General features: G+C 52.2%; 1 protein-coding gene across 4 annotated transcripts in view; it reads right to left on the bottom strand.

Annotated features, from left to right (window-relative positions):
- DOCK11 (dedicator of cytokinesis 11) overlaps nucleotides 1–15,409 on the bottom strand; it is an 82,062-nt gene extending 66,653 nt beyond the window's left edge. For all 4 annotated transcript variants that reach the window (XR_005830890.1, XM_040614113.1, XM_040614115.1 and 1 more), the window contains exon 1: nucleotides 15,239–15,409. Coding sequence is in view for 3 of the 4 variants with exons in the window: in XM_040614113.1 (XP_040470047.1) it covers nucleotides 15,239–15,340 (102 nt within the window). In the remaining variant the exon portion in view is untranslated. The remainder of the gene's footprint in view (nucleotides 1–15,238) is intronic.
- Between the last annotated feature and the right edge of the window lie 5,822 nt (nucleotides 15,410–21,231).

Below are 21,231 nucleotides of genomic sequence, written 5' to 3'. Positions count from 1 at the left end.
GCCCACTACGGCTGTGAAAAAGCTCCTGAAAATAACTCACCACAGCCCTTCCACTCTTGTGGAGTCAGCGATACCGAACGGACCGTGTTGTGCAGGCTGGTGCTGGGATCTGTAATTCCACAAGCCCATGCCGAGCCCTGAGACACGCACTGATGGCCCGGGGAGCTCCAGGAGGTGAGGGACGTACACCTGCAAGGCTGCCGGGAGCTGTCACCCCGGTGGGCTTTGCAGCACCCACAGACGGGCATTTCTCCTCTGGGGCTGTTAGAAATGCAGTCCCTAGAGCTCTCCTCACCCAATCACTCTGTGATTTCCCTGCCTCAGCACACAGCTGCCCTGCGTCACCTGCAGCATGGCATACGCTGGCCGTGCTGGCACCCAGCACAACGCAGCCAGTCACAGGCAACGACAGGAACCACAGCAACGTCTCTAAAGCGAAGCCAAAAGATGCAGGTTAAGCTGTTTGCAAGCAAAACAGCGGCTCACAAAAGGATGTGACCTGTCTCCTGCCCACCACTGAGGAGACACAGGCTCCTCCATCCATCCCAAACGGTGCTGGCTGCCCCGCGGGGCCAGGCACGCTCATGCCCCTGCAAACAGACCTGCAGGGTAAGGAAGAATCCAGCACAAATATTTTTCACTCTGTATCCCAAAGGGTGAGACATAAAGCTTTAAGCCCTGAAAATCAGATTTCAAAGTCTTAGTTTTCCTGAAGAGCTTGCTAAAAGCACACACCTCCTCGCACCCGGGGCTCGGCCTCACGCTGCCCAGTGCTATCACAACAGCAGATGGCACCCACCAAAGTCATTATGAAAGCAGAGGAAAAACTATTACGCTAAAGTAATTAGAGTATTAGAAACCACAAATTCCTCCACAGGGAAAGCCAATATTGAAGTACGAAGAAATGCTGCCAGTCCAGCAACAAAATCGACCCGTTTCTGCAGGAAAAAACATGCACTGCTGTCAAAGCCACCCCGTTCTTTGGCATACGCGGGGCAGCTATTTACCCAGGGCAGGCAGGCGGGTGCACCGAGATGCTCCTCGGGTTCCTCTGACCTCAGGGGCTGCGGGAGAGGGCAGCTCACCCCAACCTGCCCACGCTGCTGTTGCAGCACCCCAAGCACAGCCAGCCGCAGATCCCAGCCCAAGCCCACTGCATCAGGATAAAAATCAAGACCTGTGTGAAACACCTCATAGGGGAAAAACATAATCATGATTTTACACGAAGCTAACAGGGGAGCAGCGTACCCTCCCAGATAAGCCCACCCACCTCTCTTTAAAAAGCCACTGGGTGAAGCCCCCCATGCCAGGCTGTTCCCAAACCCACACGCTGTGCTCTGGGTCTTGCTGCTGCCCCAAGACCTGCTCCCCTGCACAGGGGGCCAGGCAGAGCACAGGGGGGGTCATCTGCCATGCTCAAACCCCCATCCAGGCTGGGTCAGGAGGCTCCGCGTGGACGACAGCACAGGCGAAACAACAGCCTATCTATTACAGTATCCACTTTGCACCAACAAGCGACTTGGCTGGCATTTTAACAGGAAATTCAATGAAATTACTTCAACAGAAACATGCCCACGAACACCAACGCAGGGCTCTGCCTTTGGCCAAGCACAAGCACAAAGAGCCCCGCACATGGAAAAACCCAAGTCAAGGTCCCCATCCTCAGTGCCCTGCCTGTCCTGCACCCGCTGCCAGCCCCAGCACAAACCCCCACTGGACAGAACCCACCAGAGCTTGAAGGAAAGGTTTAGCAAAAGAATTACCCATTAATTAAGATGGGGGAATCTTAAGAAGTCAGATCACATTGTCACCTTCCTCTATACATTTCCAAAACTATACAATTCCTTATATTTGCTTTATAAACAAAGGTTCACAATGACAGCTGGAGGTATCCATGTATGGGAGTATAGGAAAGGACATTTCTATTTTAAAGTTTAATTGCGTGAAAAACAGTAGCCACCTGTCTTCTAGCATTCTGCTTTTGTATACCATACAAACATGTCAATGTTTTTATTACATGATTAATGTTTTCCTGAGATCCTTTGCTCCCAGAATTACAATAGGTATAATCCAAGTGATGTGAATGTACAAAAAGTGAATGAAAAATGTTTTATTTAAGGATTTAAACTATCAGAAAGCTTTTGTATTTTCAGCCCTTTCAGGCTGGCTCTCATTTAAAATAATCTCCAGAGAAGAAAATGGCAAACCCAGCTGGTTTGGCTCCACTTTCACCAATTTGCTCGTCCCTTCGTGTTGACACGAGCCCTTGCAGCGGCTGCCAGCACACGCTTCCCGTTGCACGGTGGGAGCCAAGCCCAGAGCAACCCCCAGCACCGTGCTCAGCCTTCGCCTCTCATGGCACTGACGGCCAGCACACACACACACATGCTCCTCCATCCCTGCCCGGTGCAGCCGGCCCTGCAACGCTTCCTCCGTGCTTTCCACTGAAAAACTTGCGGGTTCGACAGCACTCGGGACGTGGGGTTTTCTCACTTCCTCAGAAACGAAGCTCTACCCAGTGCATGCACCTACACTCACAAAGCAGCTGGAGACACACAAGTGATGGTTCTTGCCCTGGTTTCAGCTGGGATGGAGTTATTTTTCTTCTCGGTAGCTGGTGCAGTGCTGTGTTTTGGATTTGGTGTGAGAACAATGTTGATAGCACACTGGTGGGTTTGGTTGTTGCTGGGTAATGCTTATACGAAGTCAAGGACTTTTTGGTTTCTTGGGTCCTACCAGCAAGAGGGCTGGAGGGGCACGGGAAACTGGGAGGGGACACAGCCAGGACAGCTGACCTGAACTGGCCAAAAAGGTGTTCTATACCATACGACGGCATGCTGACTATATAAACTGGAGGAAGGAGGAGGAAGGTGGGGACACTTGGCATTATGGCGTTTGTCTTCCCGAGTAACCATTGGGTGTGATGGAGCCCTGCTCTCCTGGGGATGGCTGAGCTCCCGCCTGCCCATGGGAAGCGGTGAATGAATCCCTTGTTCTGCTTTGCTTGCCTGCGCAGCTTTTGCTTTACCTATTAAATCGCTCTTGTCTCAACCCCTGCATTTTACATTCCTTTCTGATTCTCCTCCCCATCCCTCTGGGTGAGGGGGGAGTGAGGAAGCGGCTGTGTGGGGCTGGGTTGTCGGCCGGGGTTAAACCACAACAGTTCTTTAAAGCAGCTAAAGAGACAACAGGAAATAGCACGCACCACGTGTACATATAACTGTGTGGTGTCAGACTGTATAACTGTTCCCCAAAATTTAGCAAGCATTTTACAACCTATTTGCTGCCTCATCAGCTGCAGCTCTGTAACACGCTTACACGGAAAGCCTGGCAAAGCCCAGATTTTAAAACAAATCGCAAAGGGCCAAGTAGATGAAACACACAGAAAACAGGAGGCAAAGTCAATCTGGGGAACTGATTAAAAGCTAAAGGAGGGGAAAAAATCTGAAGTGTACAATTACCCTTTGGACATACTAGTCACGGTCACATCACTTCCGAGGCCGGCAACAGCCCGGGGCAGAGAGAGACCACTTCCCACCGCAGTGTGCCGTCAGGAAACACGAGGATACCTCTCAGACAGAGAAGAGAACTCCCTGGTTTTTATTTTGCTCATGAAACCTGACAGTACATGGGAGTACATGACGGTACATGGGAGAATTTACACAGTGCCTGGGAACTGAGAAAACTCACTTGGCAAACTGTATGGGCACATGGAACTACGGAATTTCTATTCGTAGAAAAGCTTTTTCAAAGCCAGGGATTCAAAGATCTCAGGTCAAGGCTCTCTCAAATGATGTGGTCTTCAATAGCTCTTTTTTTTTAAAAAAAATTTCTTAATAGTACATTTATGACTCTTTTTTCTGCCCCCAGTTCCTGCACTGCCGCCTGGTCCCGTTTACAGGCGCTAACGCAAGCTTGCAGGAAGGCTACAGAGTTTCATTTTAAAAAGCTGAGATTCACACATAATTCATCATTCCAGGAACTTGGGAATAAGAAAGAACAATGAAAAGTGGGAAACCCTGAGCTTGGCTATCCAGCACCTGGAACCACCATAGCCCTGTGCAAAGCCAGAATAAACTCTGCACCCTAAAAAACTCCGCATTCAGAAGCACGGGAGAGGGAAGAGGTGGGAAGAGAAAAGAGGGGAGGAAGGGCAAACCGGGAGGCACTGTGAGTCAGCACACATGGCAGCAGTCACAACACGATGCAGCCTTGCTGCTGCCAAGAGGTTTGTGGGCTTCTCAGCAAAGCCACATTTTGGGAGGAAACCCGAAGGCAGGCAACGAAGCAGCTCTCCCCAGGCGATGGGAAGCTCGTGCCTGTGAGCGTGCTGCAAACCCAGCACTCAGCTGGAGGTAACAGCAGGGCCCAGGGCAAGATGCGCAGAGGTGGGCTACGGTAAAACCACAAGGATGAAAAATAGTCAATAAAGCTGGGTATGAGCAGGCCAAAACTATTTTTACACCGGCCAGAGAGAATGAAGTTTAAAAACACAAGAGGAATGCCCAGACAGGAATCCTGGCAATGCTGAAGGCACAGAAACACTGAGCTTGAGACCACAGGAGAAATGTCTGCACCTGGGACAGGGGAGAAACGTGGGCTGTAAGATGGACATAGAAACACTGAGCGTTTTGTGCAATGCCAAGGAAGGAAAACCTCCTGAGGAGAAGGAGCAGAGGAAGCAAGGGGAGGGAAAGGGTGTCAGGAACCAGTCCCAGGTGGTGCAGAGGCAGGTGGGATGGGGGATGCAGGGTTTGCTCACCTGGGGACGGGCTGTGGTGGAGGCAGGTGAGTACAGAGGAGATGCCATGGGAAACAGGTCCTGCGTGAAGGCTGGGGCTGTGTAGCTGCAAGAGGGGGAAAGAAATGGGAACAGGGAGCCCAAGAGGGGATGGCGGAGAGGGTGTGTGCTGCAGACAGGAGGGAGCCCCGATGGGCAACCGGGAAGGGAAGAAGGATGAGATGAGGAGAAGGGGCCTGGCAGGGAGAGATCAGGTGCCAACTGCACCCTCCCACGGGCAGTGAATGAGCAACCTCCAGAACAGGACCCCTCCTGACAGCTCCAGCGTGATGCTCCCAGGGCCTGAGCCTGCCCAGCGGGCACTGCCTGCTGCAGGGTGGCCTGGCCTGCACCCCACTCCCTGCTCACCCACATCCAGGGCGAAGCTGGCAGCACTACCTTGCATGGATGCACACAGCACACGGATGCATGTGGATGCTCTGTGGCCCACAGCAGAAAGAGGAAAGCAGGACACAGGCTTGCACGGGACAGATCAACACACGGGAGCAGATCTGTGGCACGCCAGCCCTCCAAGGGCTCTTCTCTGCCACCAGCAGCAAACATCCTTCCTTGGGCAGCGTGGGCTCCCCGAGGAGTTGTTAAGTGATGCCTTCATCCCATACCCTGGAAACAACTGTTTCCCCAGCTGCAGTCCAGGCAAGCAGACTCTCCCTTCCCCACTACCCGGCACCCCCACAGCAAGCTACAAGACTCACTTTGTCTCTTTTTCACCCAGAAATGGGCACACAGGGCAAAGAGAGCCCAGCAGCTGGACAGCAGGAGGTACAGCTGCAAGTACATCATCTCCAGGGGTCTCACTAGTCCAGGGTCTGCGTGACAGTCCCCACGCTCCCATCTCCACACAGGAGTTACGTGCCATTCTGCGCCACACTCCAGCTCTGAAACAGTGTAGGCAGCACAAGGCTGCTGCACCCCCTTCTCCCCCTGCTCTGCGTTCAGCGCAGATGGCTGCATCCCACAGCAGCTTTCAGACAAATAAAAAGCCACACGGTGGGAAAGGGGAAAATGGGTGCATAGTCCTGGCACCCTGCGAGAAAACACTTTCAGTGGAAATGACTCACACTTTCCCTCCAAAAGTAAAGAGCAAAAGCCTGTCCCCTCTCTTGAGCTTCCCTCCACCCCGTCCAAGTCCTGTGCAAAAGGATCTCACCGAGCCACAACTCTCTTCTCTCCTCCTGCATCGACAGGCCCGGCTGGCAGCGAAATCTCATCTGAGCCCTAAACGAAGGGCAAACTGTGTTCTGGCTGTTTTGCAACTTGTATGTCTCCTTTTTCAATGTAATGCCCAATTCCCTAGTGACAAAGCAAGAGTGTGCAGTTATCAGCACTGCCTCCGAGAGTGGCGTAGCATCAGTGCAGGACACCAGCTTGTAGAAAGAAGAAACAGTCAAAAGCTGATGTCAGTGTAGACATACAAATATTTACCTGTCATTATTAGGCCTGGAAAACAAAACTAATTCAGGTCTTGAAATGTTTTCAAACTGGCTTAGAAATTACACGAAGTCAGGATAATCAGCATATGGCTCTTTATTTCCCTTACACTTAAGCAGAAGTGTACTCTACACTTGCAGCCCTTAGCAGCCTTTGAAACTTAGCTCTGCAGCCACAGCGCTGTTTTTTCCTTAAAGCTCGAGATCCTTGCATAATCGCTTGGGCAAAGGAAACAGCTGTCAGAAAGAAGCTGCGCTGCCACGAAGCAGCCAGAGCTCACAGCCACCCCGTGAGCGGCCCAGGCTGCCAGGCAGTGCTGCCGCTCCAGCCCACGCGCGCTTCACCTTCACACATCACCTCTGAAAATCACGCCCTGAACAAGTGCCAAATCAATAGCAAAAGCACCAGCGGAGGTAAGTGGCAGCTGGGGGCATGGCCCATCTCTGGCATAAACACACACTTGCGGTGACCCAGCACTGCTCCTGCACAGGGCAGGGAATTAGGGCAAGCATCTGCGATTGCTTTCATACCCTTGTTCCTGCACCCTGACCTTCCTCAGAATCACCGAGTGCTTCTGTGTGAGAGACACCAGTGACAGCTCAGTACAGACTGCCATGGCATCTCCGGGCCCCAGACACAACACCTAAAGTCCTGCGTGTCCCTAGCTGCACAGGTACATCCTGGCTCAAATCCAGCCCTTCTGCACGAGGAGCAGAGGGAGGGATCAGCGTAGCTCTACATCAGCAGAGCTGCACCTGCATCCAGCTGAGCAGCTGCCGCAGAGCCTGAGAGAAATGAAAACACGGCACAGCTTTGAATTTCTCCTCTGAAAATAATAGTAGAAATTGGCAAAAGGGTACTGGTTTCTATGGGACAGCTGAATTTCTGCCAGATAGGACTTCTCAAAACATTCTGTAAGCACAGGCATGCTAAAAAAAGAAAACAGTAATTACAATGACAATACTACATGTTATTTATGTAAGTTCTTAACTGGAGCATCCCAAAGTGCTTTTCAGATGTCACTGGCATTTCATCATTTATTTATGTAGTATCAATTTTATATTTAGCATCCAGTTCCAGAATAGCCAGCTTCAGAACATCTTAAAGCAATTAATTGCGCACAAGCAGAACCCCACCCCTTCCTGCCTGCTCTTAAAAACTCTTGTTTTTCACTCAAGAAACCACTCGCATGCGGGGCCAAGCCAAGTGTGCAGCCACTCCCCGAAATCGAGCGGGCAAACCGCTCCTCGGCTTCGCTAGGGCACCAACCCAGGCAGGCAACGGCGAAGCGCCTTGCCCAAGCCCGTAACAGCAACGCCAGGGGAAAAAGGAGCACACGAAGTCACAAGACAGTTTGTGTTGCCTTAGCAATACCATAAACACCCCAGCAGTGGCTTAACAGCTCAGGAAGCTGTTTGTCTCTGCACCCGTCTACGCTCTGCCTTTGGGCTGCAGGCATCGGATGCAGATGCAGGTGGCTGCAGCGGCTGCAAAGTTAAATTCTTTTCTCTCCAGCAAACACAGGAGGACCTGGGGACAGGCTCTGCAACACTTCAACCCGCCCGCAGTCAAAATGCCATTGTTGACAGAAGCAGCTCCAAGTTCCCCCCAGATGAAGACACCCATACAAGCCCCAGCATCATGCAAGGGGCCAAGGGAGTGATTAGGGCTCCCCGAGCACAGGGGGAAAGGCAGAACTGCAAAGGAAACCTGTCTGAGTCCAGTGCAACTTTCCTGGAGCCCCAGACTGCTACAGGAGGTGGCTTTCTGTTGTCCCCTCTTGGGGACAGAGGGGCCAGGCCATGAGGACATCATCCAGCATGGAGCCCAGAGCAGGACGAGGTAATGAGGGACGCTCTGGGCTGAAACAGGCAGGGTCTCCTTCCAGCCACAACTAGTCCCCAGTGACAGCTCCGTGGCAGCAGATATTAATAGGGGAGAGCAGAAATTGCATTTCAGCAAGAAAGGAGAGGGGTGAGAAAGGGTTCAGGAATGAGCAGACCTGACGCCATCAGAGAAGCAGCAGGAGGCAGGGAAAGCTGCAAAGATAAAGTCAGGACTGTGCTGAAGGAAAGAGGAGCCAGCAAGGGAAAGCTTTGATTTGTACTTTTTAAGGGAATTAAAGAGATGGAGGGAGCTGGTGGCAGGGAAACATACTCCAGCATTTCTAAGATAACAGCAGTAGCCACAAAGGCATATAAAAACTACTCTTTTCTTCCTTGGACAGAGCAGGAGCGAGGAGGCCAATTAACCAGGGAAGCTAAAGCAGACGTGTGCCCCACGCCTGGCTGCTGTTCAGCTGCTGTGTGTGACCATGACTTGCATTCTCAGGCCACAGAAATGTCAAAAGCTTTGTGTAATTTTGCATCATTAGAGATAATAAATCAGCGTGCAAAGGGCTAAATGAAATGCTGAAAGAGCCACCAAGCTGCATATATAAGAGGATGCTACAACATGCACTACAGCAGGTAGCCCAGGTTCAAATGCTCCTGGTCCTGGGGGTGGGGGGTCTCTGAAAATATCTCCAGATACCAGGAGAGGCTGACACAAAGCCTGCCAGCCATCCCCTCTCTGGATTTTGAGCGCACCACATCCCTAACCGCATTGCTGGCATTAGCTGCAGGCACCACCACCAACCATCTGTTCCAGGCGTTTCACTGCATTGACGGTGGCAAGTCGGGGCAGATGCTGTCAATGCAGAGACACCTGCATTTTCATGACATCGTCCCTGGCATAGAACAAACCACCCTCAGTCTTGCCCAGCAAGTGCTAAAACCCCGGTCACAAGGCTAGCAAAATGTGGTAAGTGGTATATGCACATGCGTGTAAAGGCTGGACGCTTTGCTCTCTTCCTAGAGCTTTCCTATAATGGGGAGAGGGACACACATATTTAAATGATGCCTTGGGAAGGCCAAGATTTAGAGCCCATCAAAAGCTTGTCATAGCCTCCGAAAACCTCAAGAAACGGACACACTGACGACAGCTCATCCTATAGCATCCGTTCCTCAGCACACAGGCATGCGAGGTAATGCTTCACCTCTTCTGAACTGGGTGTTGGTAGGAGACATGCTGGGGATCTGTTAAGTGGCCCGAAATAGCTGCAACAGCGTACCTGGGGCCTCACTCCTCTCCATAAAACAGTGCGCCTCACCCACACAGAGCCGGTGTGTGCTCAGGCAGCAGCAAACCAGGCCACCTCCACCGCATGTGCCGCCCAGAGCCCTGCCACAGCACTTTGCCAGCGCTGAGCTAAATTCAGCCCCTTACAGCACACGAGCCCCAGTTCAGCAAAGCATGTGATTAATTTTAAGAATGCGTTTAAGTGTTTTCTTGAATAAGCCCCTATGAGCATTAATCTCTCCGTAAGCACTTCCACAGAAGTCACCCGAGCGAGCTGTGGTGGCTGGCTCCGGAGGCAGGACCTGCCCTTGCTGAACCGACAGCAAAACGCCCACCCACTTACGCAGGGGCAGAATTTCCTCCTATGTCTCATATACATCTCTTTTTTCTATGTAAATTATGCAAACACAGCACATTGACTACACCCAAGGGGGAACATGCATATATTCTGTCTCTCTTGAGCACCAAGATGACTACAAACACTGCATATAAACAGTCTTCACGTTGATCAAAGTGAATTTAGCTTATTAAAAGAAGATTTTATGCAGAAAGCTGACTTCCTCTGCATGAGTATAAATTCAGACACTAATAATATAGTTTAAGCTGAAAAAAAAACTCCACAGAAAGAACAAAATGCCTTTTTGCCTCCAGTCAAAACCTTCTTAGTATCGCTGTTAAGGAGCTTTTATCTCCTTTTTGTGTCTGCCTGAAACTGAGCCACCCATATAAGCCCAGCCAAGCCAGGATCAAACAAAACCCATCTTCTCCTGGCACGCTGCCCGCCATCTCACGGTGAGGTTTCAGGGAACACATCCCACAGCACCGTGTAACACCGGCGAGCAGACGCTCGGTTTGAATACCCCCGCACGGCAAGGATCGATGCAGTTGTTTGCAAGCGACGGTTCTCCCACACTGCAGTGGCTGGGAGCTCGTGTGCTGGCAGAGGTGTGGCCGGGGTGCCACCGAGCTGTGCCTTGGGGTGCCTGGGGGTGCACCCACTGGCCCGGCTGATGCTCAGTGTGGCCAAATTTTTTGCAGCTGCTCCTTCTCAGATAAGAGACTCCGGGTCCACATCCTTTGTACATCTCCATGGCAAAGCAGTAAATGTATCTTCATTTAATCTGTATAGAAATGATCTAAAGAAAATCAGAGTAATTGTGGGAGACTTAAAATTGCCACCAGATGACTCCTTTTGGCAGCACTGTGGGAAAATGAATTGTCTGGGTTTTGTCAAGCGCTTGCTCCTCTGATCTCATGCCTCCCACACATTTTATTTCCCTGTCGCGACACTGAGAACGACACCTTTGGAAAACTTGCAGCTGGCTCGAGAGACAGCCCCCTCCTTGCGTGGCCCCAACCACCGCCGAGCACATCACTGCCAGAGAGAGGGGAGGCTCTGGCTCAGCCGTGGCCTGACATCCACACAGGAAAACAAGTGACCCTGTGCAGCTGATTTCAGGTCCTGAGGCAGAAGGTTGAGCTTTTGCTATTTTCCTGGCAGTGCCACCAGGCCCGGGATTACAGATCTTATTCACATGCACGTGTGCTCCTAAACTGCTCAACTCTACAACACCCCACACCACGTCCAGCAGGAAAGCACCGGGGTGCAGAAGCACTTCCATCAGACCAGGGGCCAGCACATCAGAGCATGCGTGTGCATCCTGCTGGCAAGGGCTCAGCTCCTCCTTGCAACGCTCCGGGGGCTGCCCAGGTCCCGCGTCGGCCAGTGCCTCGGTGCAGGTTTCCCCTGCCTTGCTGCACGACTTTCCCGTGAACACTCAGCAACATCCTGAGCATGGGGAGGATGGGAGGCGGGAGATCGCACTGAAGGTCTGAGCCAAAATCACCCATGTCTATCCACTGCCGATGGTCCCTGGCTGCTCTCCCCGAGGTCTAGCCTGCTTGTCCTTCCCAGGTATCGTCAGCACTCTGGCTCTGAAGTTGCACTTCTAGCACAGTATTTTACTGTTGATGCCCCTTTTTACAGGTTTGTTTGGTTTTTTTTTTTTTACAGGTTCAAGCTGCAGGTGGTCTCTTGGTTATCACGCTTCAGCTTTGACTGTTTCTCTCTTTAACTTAATCTCAAAATTTTCCTTCATCTTTTAGCATGCTGTTTATCCCACCTGCCAACTTAACGTTTTTGCTAGACTCGTCTGTTTATTTAAACAGTGACCTTGTTAGTCAGTTGTTCTGCCAAGACTCCATCCGTGAGTTATAATCAGTAGCACACATCAAGGACCATTCAAAAGCTGGAATTGACACGATCTGCCCTACAGCTTTGCAAAGGAAAAAGCACCGAGAGAAGCAGGGTTCCCACGCACCCTGACTGCCACCGGCACCCCCGGCACTCCTGACTCGGCTCTGCAGGGCCGTGAGCGCTTTCAAGGGATTCCCGCTGAAGCCTTTTTTCTCGCCAAGACCTCCCTTACACAGCCCCTCTGTGAACGTGATGCAAGGCCAGAATGACAGCCAGGATCGCTGGGAACACCACCACAGTAAGTGGAAAGAAAAGAGCCCCGAGAGAAAGCTGCAGTTCATCCTTCCCCATCCACAGGGCCCAAAGTGCCCCTGAGCTCCCCACCACAGCCTATGCTTACTTTCACTGCTACAGTTCTGGATTAGAGCTCTGCCGATACGGTGAGTGGAACAGCACTGACTGCATCCTAGAAGCTGGTCCAAGGGGCAATGAGTGGGACACGAGTACCCCAGGACACCTCAGAAAGGGACAACCTCCCTTTGCTACCGATATCTGACCACCACCATATCCAATGCTTCCCCTTCACAAGCACAAAGGAGCAAAGCCCTGCCAAACTCCCACCAACTTCACTCCAGCTTTGCCAACCAAAGAGAACCATAAATATTCTCTTGGTGCTAGACAAGCATAAATGGAAAACCAGGAACAGAAATAGGATGACATGAGCTTCACTGCACCTGCGAGACAGCAGTTTCAGAGCTGCATCATACATCACACTTGCTCAGGCTGGCCATGCAGGAGCACAGTGCTCCTGGCTTGAGATGCATCTCCTTTAATGCACAAATTATGGCTCCATACAAGCTGACTGTTTCCATGACCTTAAAAGCTTCCCTCGTTGAGACATTTTCATTTACTAGTATTTCATTCAGTGACTACAAATGGCTTCTTACTCCAGACAGTTCCTTGTGTCGAGGTTGTGCCTTGAATGCCCAAAAAGCTGAGATCAACTTACACGCCGAAGGAGCCCTAAGTGCCTACTCCTCTTGCCATTGAAGGAGCCCTAAATGCCCACTCCTCTTGGCACTGAAGTCACATCCTCTGGGACCTGCAGCATGACCTCTGCTCCCCACCCCTTCACCTCATGCATGCTCACTACCACCGGCACCTGTGGTTTCAGCCGTGATTGCCCCAAGGCAAGCAGACAGCCAAGGCACCTGATGGGATCACCAAGGGACAGGGTGTCATCAGGGTCTTTGGGAGTATTAAAACTATTCACATGCTTTCATTGACTTATCATCACCTGCTGTGACCAGGCTGCAGGAAAGGGATGGGATCCTGCCAAGAAAGGTCCCTACTGTGACTCCAGTCTGCTTCAGACTGACAGAAACCCTGGGTCCCGAAACGCTGGGATGCACAGCACCGCATGCTGCCAGCCTGCTCCATCCACTTACCAAGCAGCGGCCCCTGCTCCCCACGTACCCACCGACCACCCCCTGCCTCCCAGGGGCACCAGTGAGCTCAGCGCTGTCCCAGGGTGAGGCACAGCCGGGACTGCAGCCCGATGGCACACACCTGATGCTGGGGCCCTCAATCTCCCCCGCTCTGCCCATGGTGAGGAGGGGGCAGAGGGGCAGGGGATGCACTCACACCACGCGATGCGCTCACACCACGCTCTGCAGCTCCCCAGCTCATCAGTGCCAAGGCTGAGCCTCACTTTGGGAGCAGGATCAGAAACGGTGGCTTTTCAGCCTCCCCCTCTCTCCACCACTCCCCACCATGGTTTCCCAGGACACCTTCACTCTCCCGAGAGCCAGCACACCAGCGCTCAGATATCCTTTCCTTGCAAGGACAATGACCTGGTAGATGGAGAGGAACCACCCTTCTCTTGGAGCAATCTAAGAAGCATGAGCCTCATCCTTAATCACTGAGGGTGGCCAAAGTGCTGAGACAGTCCTATAAGCTTATGCCACCTCCTTCCCCACTCCCCGAACACTGCAGTGTCTTATGGCTCTTCCTAGTGGTGCAGAAGTGCTGGGATTTATCCTTTGCTGCTGGACTATCAAAAGCAGGAAACTGCGCCAAGACTCAGGAATCAGAGACACCTGCCCTCACCCTCCTCCTGTGCTTGGCCACAAACATGCTAAACAGCACAGCAGCTCGGGGGGGTGGGGGGTGGGGGGCGTTGCCTGTCAGAGAAGTTGGCAGGGACGGTGTGGGCAATGAAACCTTAGAGAAGATCAGAAAGAGAGAGGCTGCTGATGGATGCTGATGGACTCTGCCAGCTCCAGTGGGTTTTTGGCAAGGTTTTATTTATTTTCATCTGCAGTCCCACCCATCCCTTACCTTTTCAACATAAGGCATCTGGCACAAGCACCGAGTAACCATATGCCTTGTAGGATACCAAAGCTCTTCATGTCCTATACAAACAATTTCATTTTTAATGAGAGGCTCCATCAGCTTGCACAAAGCATTTGTCCCTATGTACTTTTTATGAAAGAGGGAAAGCCCGTAAGGATCCCTGAACAACTGCACATAGGAAGCAATAGCCACGGTGCTAGGAAATCAGACTGGATTATCATCATAGCTTTTTTCAGCTTTAGAAATCTGTAAGTTTACAAGAAAACTCTCTTTTTAAAAGAATCGTTTAAACACCTCCTTTTGTTTAACAGCACGTACCGTTTAATCTGACAGTAGAGAACTTGCAGGAATTATTTGCCCAACTTGTGCTGCACTTTCTGCACATCCCATTGACTAACCTTCCGTCAAAATCAAGGTCAAAGTTGATTACACGCTAGAGTAATTCAATGAGCAAAGTGAAACACATCCAACAAAGCCCAGGGAAGCTCTGAACCGCCAGCAACACCCAGCCAGGGCAGAGCGCCCAGGACCGCACAGCTGTGTGCACAACAAAGACAACCTGCTGCAGCATCCCACACGCGGGGATGGAGCATCTGAGGAAGCACGTGGCTTTCGCCCCAGACATCCGAGCGTGATTCCCGGGACACATCGCACTCCCGGCTTGCGCCAGTGCCCACGTCTCACCTTGCCAGGCCGTGCCCTTCAGTCCTGCCCTGTTTATTTCGCGGTGTGACGCTGCCTGCGCCCTGTGCCGGGTGCGCCCCGTTACACGCCTGCTCGGCGCCCCGCACGGATGCTCCTGAACCCCCGCACAGGCACCAATGAACCCCCAAAAGCGGCCAAAGCGCCGCTTCCCCGCGATCCTCACGGCGCTGAGCTGCGCCCGGAGGGGCACGGTGCCGGCAGGTGGGATGGCACGGCACAAGGCACAGGGAGCGGAACACAAAGGGGGAATGCTGCCCCTTCCCCATACCCCGCCCTGCGCAGCCCCCTCCGAACTCTGCCCCTTCCCCATCCCCTGCCCTGCGCATCCCCTCCGAGCTCCCCCTCTTCCCCAGCCCCTTCCCGGTCCTTCCCTACCGAGTTCTGCCCCTTCCCCATCCTCTGCCCGGCGCATCCCCCGCCCTGCGCAGCCTCCCCGAGCTCTGCCCCCTCTCCACCCCCTGCCCTACGCAGCCCCCCCGAGCTCTGCCCTTTCCCCACACCCTGCGCAGCCCCCCCGAGCTCTGCCCCCTCCCCTTCCCCTCTCCCCCGGCTCGGCGCGTCCCCTGCCCGCCGCCGCCCGGGAGCTGCCCAAGGTACCGCCGGGGTCCCCCCGCGGGCCCGCCGCTCACCAGCACCAGGGAGCCCCGCACCGCCTCCGAGACGCTCTGCCGCAGCTCGGCCGCCGTGCCCGGCTTGCTGAGCCGCTTCGTGAACTTCCTCACTTCCGACATGGCGACATGGTCCGCGCCGAGCGCCGCGGGGCCGCGCCGAGCCGAGCCGCTGCCTCCCTGCCGGCGGGCGCGGCGGGGCCGGGCGGGCGGAGCCGCCCAGCGCCGGGCGGGCCCGGGGAGGGTCCCCGGCTCGGCCCGCCCCGCTCCGGCTGCCGGCCCCGCTTTGTCCCCGCCGCAGGTGCCGCGCCCCCCGCCTCCGCACAAAGCCCCGGGCCCGGCGGGGGGCGGCCGGGCTGGTGCGGTGCCGCAGCCGGGCGCTGCCGGGCGTTGGGGGGACGCTCCCCGGACGGAGCTGCAGGAACGCGGCCCCAGCGTGCCCCGAGGGGCACCGTGCGGCTGGGGGGGCGGTCTCCGTGTGTGTCCCCAGGCACCGGCCTCCAGCCGCAGCCACGGCGCGCCGGTGCCGCGCTGCCGCCGGGGAGGGGTCGCTGCCCCGGCGGGGACCTGCCGCTCTGGCCCCGGTGGGCTCGGCGCAGCGCTGCCCGAGGTGTGTCCCTGCTGCACTCGCCCGGTTCCTGCACGGCTAAACCAGATCCGGGACCAGCTCTTACCCCCGAGCGTCTCCAACCTATAGGACTTGCTATAGGAAAGCGCTTCGCTTATAGAGGCCACGGCCCCATGTGCCTGCCTGGCTGCAAAAGCAAGAAGTAAGGATGTGGAAGGAAGGTTCCTTAGGCCTGAAGTTAATTCCAAGCCCTTGTTACTTTGTCATTGTGCACTGTTTTTAAGGACGGTGATTGGGAAATTATAATAGATCCTTACATTCCGTACATGAAAGCCTTACTTCTTAAATTTCTTTTACTTTGTGCTGTGTCTTTACAGCAAGATGCTGCATTAGATAGAGTTGCCGTTTAGTCATACTCTGCCATACAGCTGCTCAATACTATCTACAAGGACCTTGCTGGAATTACAGGCATGCCGTAAGTCACACAGCATATAGAGAAATTGTTTCGATTAAGAGAGCCAATCTGTAGGGGGTAATGAATACAGCTATTATGATCCAAACCATTCCAAATGTTATTTGTGACTTCCAAAGCACGCAAGCCAGTTATTGTTCTGCTTTTTAGCAGTTCACTGAAGGGGCAGCAGATACCACTTCGTATTTAACATTGCTCTGATTCTTTTACACCAGAGGCAAAACAAATTTACAAGTTTATTGTTAATTATCAAGTATCTGTTAGATGAAGGACAGAAAAAAAAAGTTTATGAGCTGGAGAATTAGCACTGTCGTAAACAAAGCTTTTCCAAATCTGTGTTAAGAAGCAAAAAAACCATTATGACACGCAATTTCAGCTGCAGCACGCCGAGGTTCACTTCCTTATCCCCACACCCATACACATTCTTGCAGACATTTTACCAACCACTTCAATTTATCATACCATACAGCCCCAGTGACTGCACTGGGATGAACTGGGCTGTAGCTACACCGTTAAGTAAAATCATGAGGTCTCAATCACCTGGCCATGAAGGGACAGGTAGCACAATGTCGCTCATAGCACAACGGGGTAGCCCTGCCTACGGGGGACAGCCCCTGGCCCTGTGGTGCCTCCGAGCAGGCTGGGCACTGCAGGAGGGCACAAACCAGAACACCACCAGCTACCAGAGGTCAATACTTAATGGGCAACGCCAGTTCTGCCTTTGGTTTGCTCCATTAGGAACGGCCCCAGGAACTGGTGTGTTTGCCAAGGGGTGGAGAAGAGTGCTGTGACGGGTCACTTGACAAGAAATAAAATCATTCCCAGTGCACTCACCCCTTGTTTATCCAGCCAGAAGGAAAAAGTTCGTACTAAGGTTAGGAGCTTGGTTTGGTGCCGGGGGGGGGGCTGCATCTGATCAGCTGCCCATCAGCATCCCACTCAACTAAGCCAAACAGCCATGGAAGAGCAGTGAACAGTGAGGCTGTTTTTTGGAGCTAAGCATGAAAACAAAAGGAAAATAGAAGCAATGGAAAGGACACATCACATGAAAACAACATGCAGAAAGCTGTGACTCCCTCTCAGGAAGGCCAAACATCAGAATAAGAGTCTCAAGCACAAAGAGAGGCAAGACAACAGCAGCTGTGGAACTGCTGTGACAAGACAAGCCCGAAGTTGCAAGGACTGTGGTTTTCATCTCCTTTTTCACAGGGAAGAAAGGCCAGTAATGGTTTATCAGCATAAGAAAGGCGCCCAAGAGCATGCAGGGGCATTCTGAGGTGCTGAGGAATGGTACTGCTTCAGACAACCAAACATTCTTGAACTCAGCCTGCCACGGAACGCACAAACTCAACTGCGCTAACATTTTCACCTCTTCACTGAGACTAGAGCCTTGAAGCCTCTCTTGTCATTTCTATCCAGGCCTTTCCAAAACAGAAGCATCAGTGAAATCACTTCTGCTTTCTTCCCATGCACACAACTGCAGCTTCTCTTTTGCCTTTAGCTGATTCAATCAAGAGCTCTGAGCATCACGCTCTCCAGCTGACAGGCTGATGGATTGACTGCCCTTTTCCCAAGCACATGCACGTATTGGAAGCCCAGGAACAGCAATGAACACCAGATTCTCTGAAGACAGTCTTTGCTGCAGGCTGAGACTGTCCTTAGGGCAGGCAGCACTTCCCTGCTTCTTTGTCACCCTCTACTCACAAAGTTCAGGCAGGGAATTCCTCTTCTGAGGAAAGAATCAAATTCAACAGGAACATGCTCTGCTACCAGACAGGCTTTATGACCCACCCAACCCAAAAGGAAACTTCAATAATACATAAATATCAATGCGAGGGAAGAAAAATAAAAAGAAAGGAAAAGAAGTGGGTCTGCTGAGACAACATGGAGTTCACAGGCAAAAAGGAACTCTTGGCTGATCCAAAACTCCCAGCTTTTTACTATCAACTTTGAAAGACCTGAACCAACCTTACAGCAAGCTCAGATTAATGACATGATGGTATAAAACCAGCAGAAACGTCAGTGTTTTGCATGATGTGTATTGATAGTGAAAACCCATGATATTGGGGTGTGGGCTAAGAGCTGTCCAGGTTGCTTCAACCAGCAGCCAAGGAGGAGATGAGAAAGGAAGGGAGGGGTGATGCCAAAGGAAGGCAGGGGTGATGCCACTCTACAGACAATCTTTCTTTCCACCCTGGAAATCAATGTTCCCAGAGAAAACAGCATAGTCAGGCAACCCAAGCTAACTGCAAAGAGACATGCATCTTTACATCTATTCCAGCCTTCAGGGTTTGCTTCCAAGCCATCGGGGCAGCCACACCTGCCTGGCTGATCAGAGGCTGAGCAGCAGCACCAGCCTGTAGAGACCAGTGAGGGAACACGCTGGGAGGTATAGCCAACGTGGGTGAAACAGCTCTCCTGCCACCTCCTCCCCAGATCTAGTGGTCAGCACAGACTACAAGAAAACAAAATTTGCAGAGGACATAATATTAGAGTGATAGTAGAAACTTTCCCACTTACCAGTAGCATTACACCACCAAGGATGCCTTAAGGAAGAATCTGGTTTTTTGGCTAACATCAGTTTGCAGCTGATGCCAATATAAGGTCTGGAACCATATATAGGGGATTCCTGGACCAGCTATGAAAACCTCCCAAAGCTGAAGGGTTAGTGGCAGGTTATAGAATTTTATTTCTCACAAGTCATGTTATGCAGTGCCTTTTATCTCGGATGAGGCAATCATCCTGTTTCGCACTGCCTTCACCAGTTACCTGTGGGCCTTTTTGTCACCTGCAAATGGGCCTATCCTAGAAAAACACTTAACTATGTGATTAACCTTAAGCAGGTGATTAATCCATTGGACAGGGGCCGGCATGCTGGCAGCAAACCTGCAGGACTCTGTAACCCCGATTCAGACACGCTTTTTTGATGGGGAGGGAGAGGATTATAAATGCCATTATGTCTTCAGCTTCCCAGCTTGGAAGTTCCAGTGAGATACAGCTGTAACGTTTTACTGTAGTTCAAGTATTTGAGATTTAGAAGAGAAAGAAAAAAAGTAGCTTTATAATCACATCTGCACACTTACCTCTCTCGATACCAAAGCGAAGACACAGACTGCCGACGGGTCCGCAAGCGAAGAACTCCTTGAGCAATGGCTTTTGCGTAGCTCGTGCCTCCTGACAAAGCAAGGGAAAAACTACGTATTTGGGTAATCTGATCAGGTATCGCTCCTTAGGTACACACGCAGCCAGCCAGCACTTCTGGTGTGCTCGGAAGCCCAGCTACAGCACCAGGACAGCTATAAACACCGTGCAAAGCTGGATATGGCAAGAGCTGCCAGCTGGACTCCACAGCTCCTGCCGTTAGTGCCTGTGTGCCATCTGTCCTGCCTACCGATCGTGTCCCTTACCACTGCAGGTGGCACTGGGACTGTCAGTAAGCAGCTACTTACTGTTGGCTTCCCTGTGCCTGTGAAAGCAGCTTGCTCCAGCTGTGCAGCAGTAAACTGGTGCTGTGCAGCAGTAAACTGGTGCTTAATCCACGGCCACGAAGCCCTTGCTGTTAAAGGGCTGCCCTCCGCTGACTTACCCAGGATTGCTCGGGCACAGCTCCTGGAAGATGGGAGGAATGCCAGTCCAGGCGCTGCCTTCCCCAGAAGGGCACCCTCCGGGTGAGTACCCAGCTCAGCAGGATTAGACACTGCTGTGCTGCATGCCAGGGCTGCCGTGCTCCTTGTGTTCTCCTTCCTCAGCTTCTGGGGATGCCAGTCATGGCAGCTGCACTGCATCCATGGCTGCTGGTGCATCCCGTAAGCTCCCAACAGCGTCCACCTTCATGGAAGAACACACAAGGGTCTGCAGAGACTATGGGTGAACTCCTCCTTGCACTAAGGGTCACCGAAGTAGCATGAAGAGGAACCACCAATAATGGTGAATCCCTTTAACGTACCACACTGTCCTTAGTATAGCTATAAGCCTTGAAGAGACAATACTGGCCAACAGACTTTTATATTTTGTTGAAGTGCAATAAACAGAAGCTCTCCCAAGGTTTAGTTCCTGGAAAATAAAATACTTGATAATAAAATCTGATTTAAGAAAATGAAACAGAGAGACATGCTGCTTCTGAAACATCTGGTGTTAACTATTTTCAGATAAAGAACTACAAATTAGATGGGCAGCTACTCCAGCATATCTCTAGATCTCCCCTTCTTAATTTCTCTTAAAAGACTTTTTTTTTTTTCCCTTCTGCTACAGTAAACTGGATAGAGATAGAACCCCCCCCAAACACTTCAGGTATTCTGTACACCCAGACCATGGGAGAGGGGTCAAGACATGGGTGTTGGTGAGGGCCAGCCAGAACCCACCGGGTTCGCCGTGCAAGCGGAGAGCACTGACAGCTGCTGTGGAGCTGCTGCCTGCACCTGCACGTCATGAACGTGGTCGCACACGCAGGAACAGCGCTGCCCTGGCTGTCTCGCTGGCTGGGCAATCTACATCCCTAGCGAGCAGAACATTGCAAAGACACCATTTCCCTGGTGCAAGAACAACTCTGGTAAATCGAGCCCACGAGAGAACACTTCAAGGGGCACAGGTTTGGTCTGTTCTAGTGCTTGACCACCCTGACTTGGGGAAAAAACCAAAACCCACATACAACCCACTTATGTTTAAATGGAATTTACCCTATTTAATTTGTGCCCACTGCCCCTTACTCTTTCACTGGATACCATTGTGAAGAGTCTGCATGAGTTGTCTTTAACCCATCAGGAATTTATAAATGTAGGTAAGATGCCCCCGAGCTGCCCTTTCTCCAGGCTTTAGAGCCCCAACTCTCCAGGGCTCTTCCCATGTGTCAGATGCTCCAAGCTCTTCGTTACCCAAGTAGCCCTTTGCTGAACTCTCGCCAGTACGTCCATGTCTCTTGTACTGGGAAACCCAGCACTGCACTCTGATGAGGCCACTAAGCAGTGGCCTCATCAG

This window comes from Falco naumanni, chromosome 14, assembly GCF_017639655.2.
Source record: "Falco naumanni isolate bFalNau1 chromosome 14, bFalNau1.pat, whole genome shotgun sequence".
Classification (NCBI taxonomy): Eukaryota; Metazoa; Chordata; class Aves; order Falconiformes; family Falconidae; genus Falco; species Falco naumanni.
The sequence above is the reverse complement of the archived record's forward strand: the minus strand, read 5'-3'. Positions and strand labels throughout refer to the sequence as shown.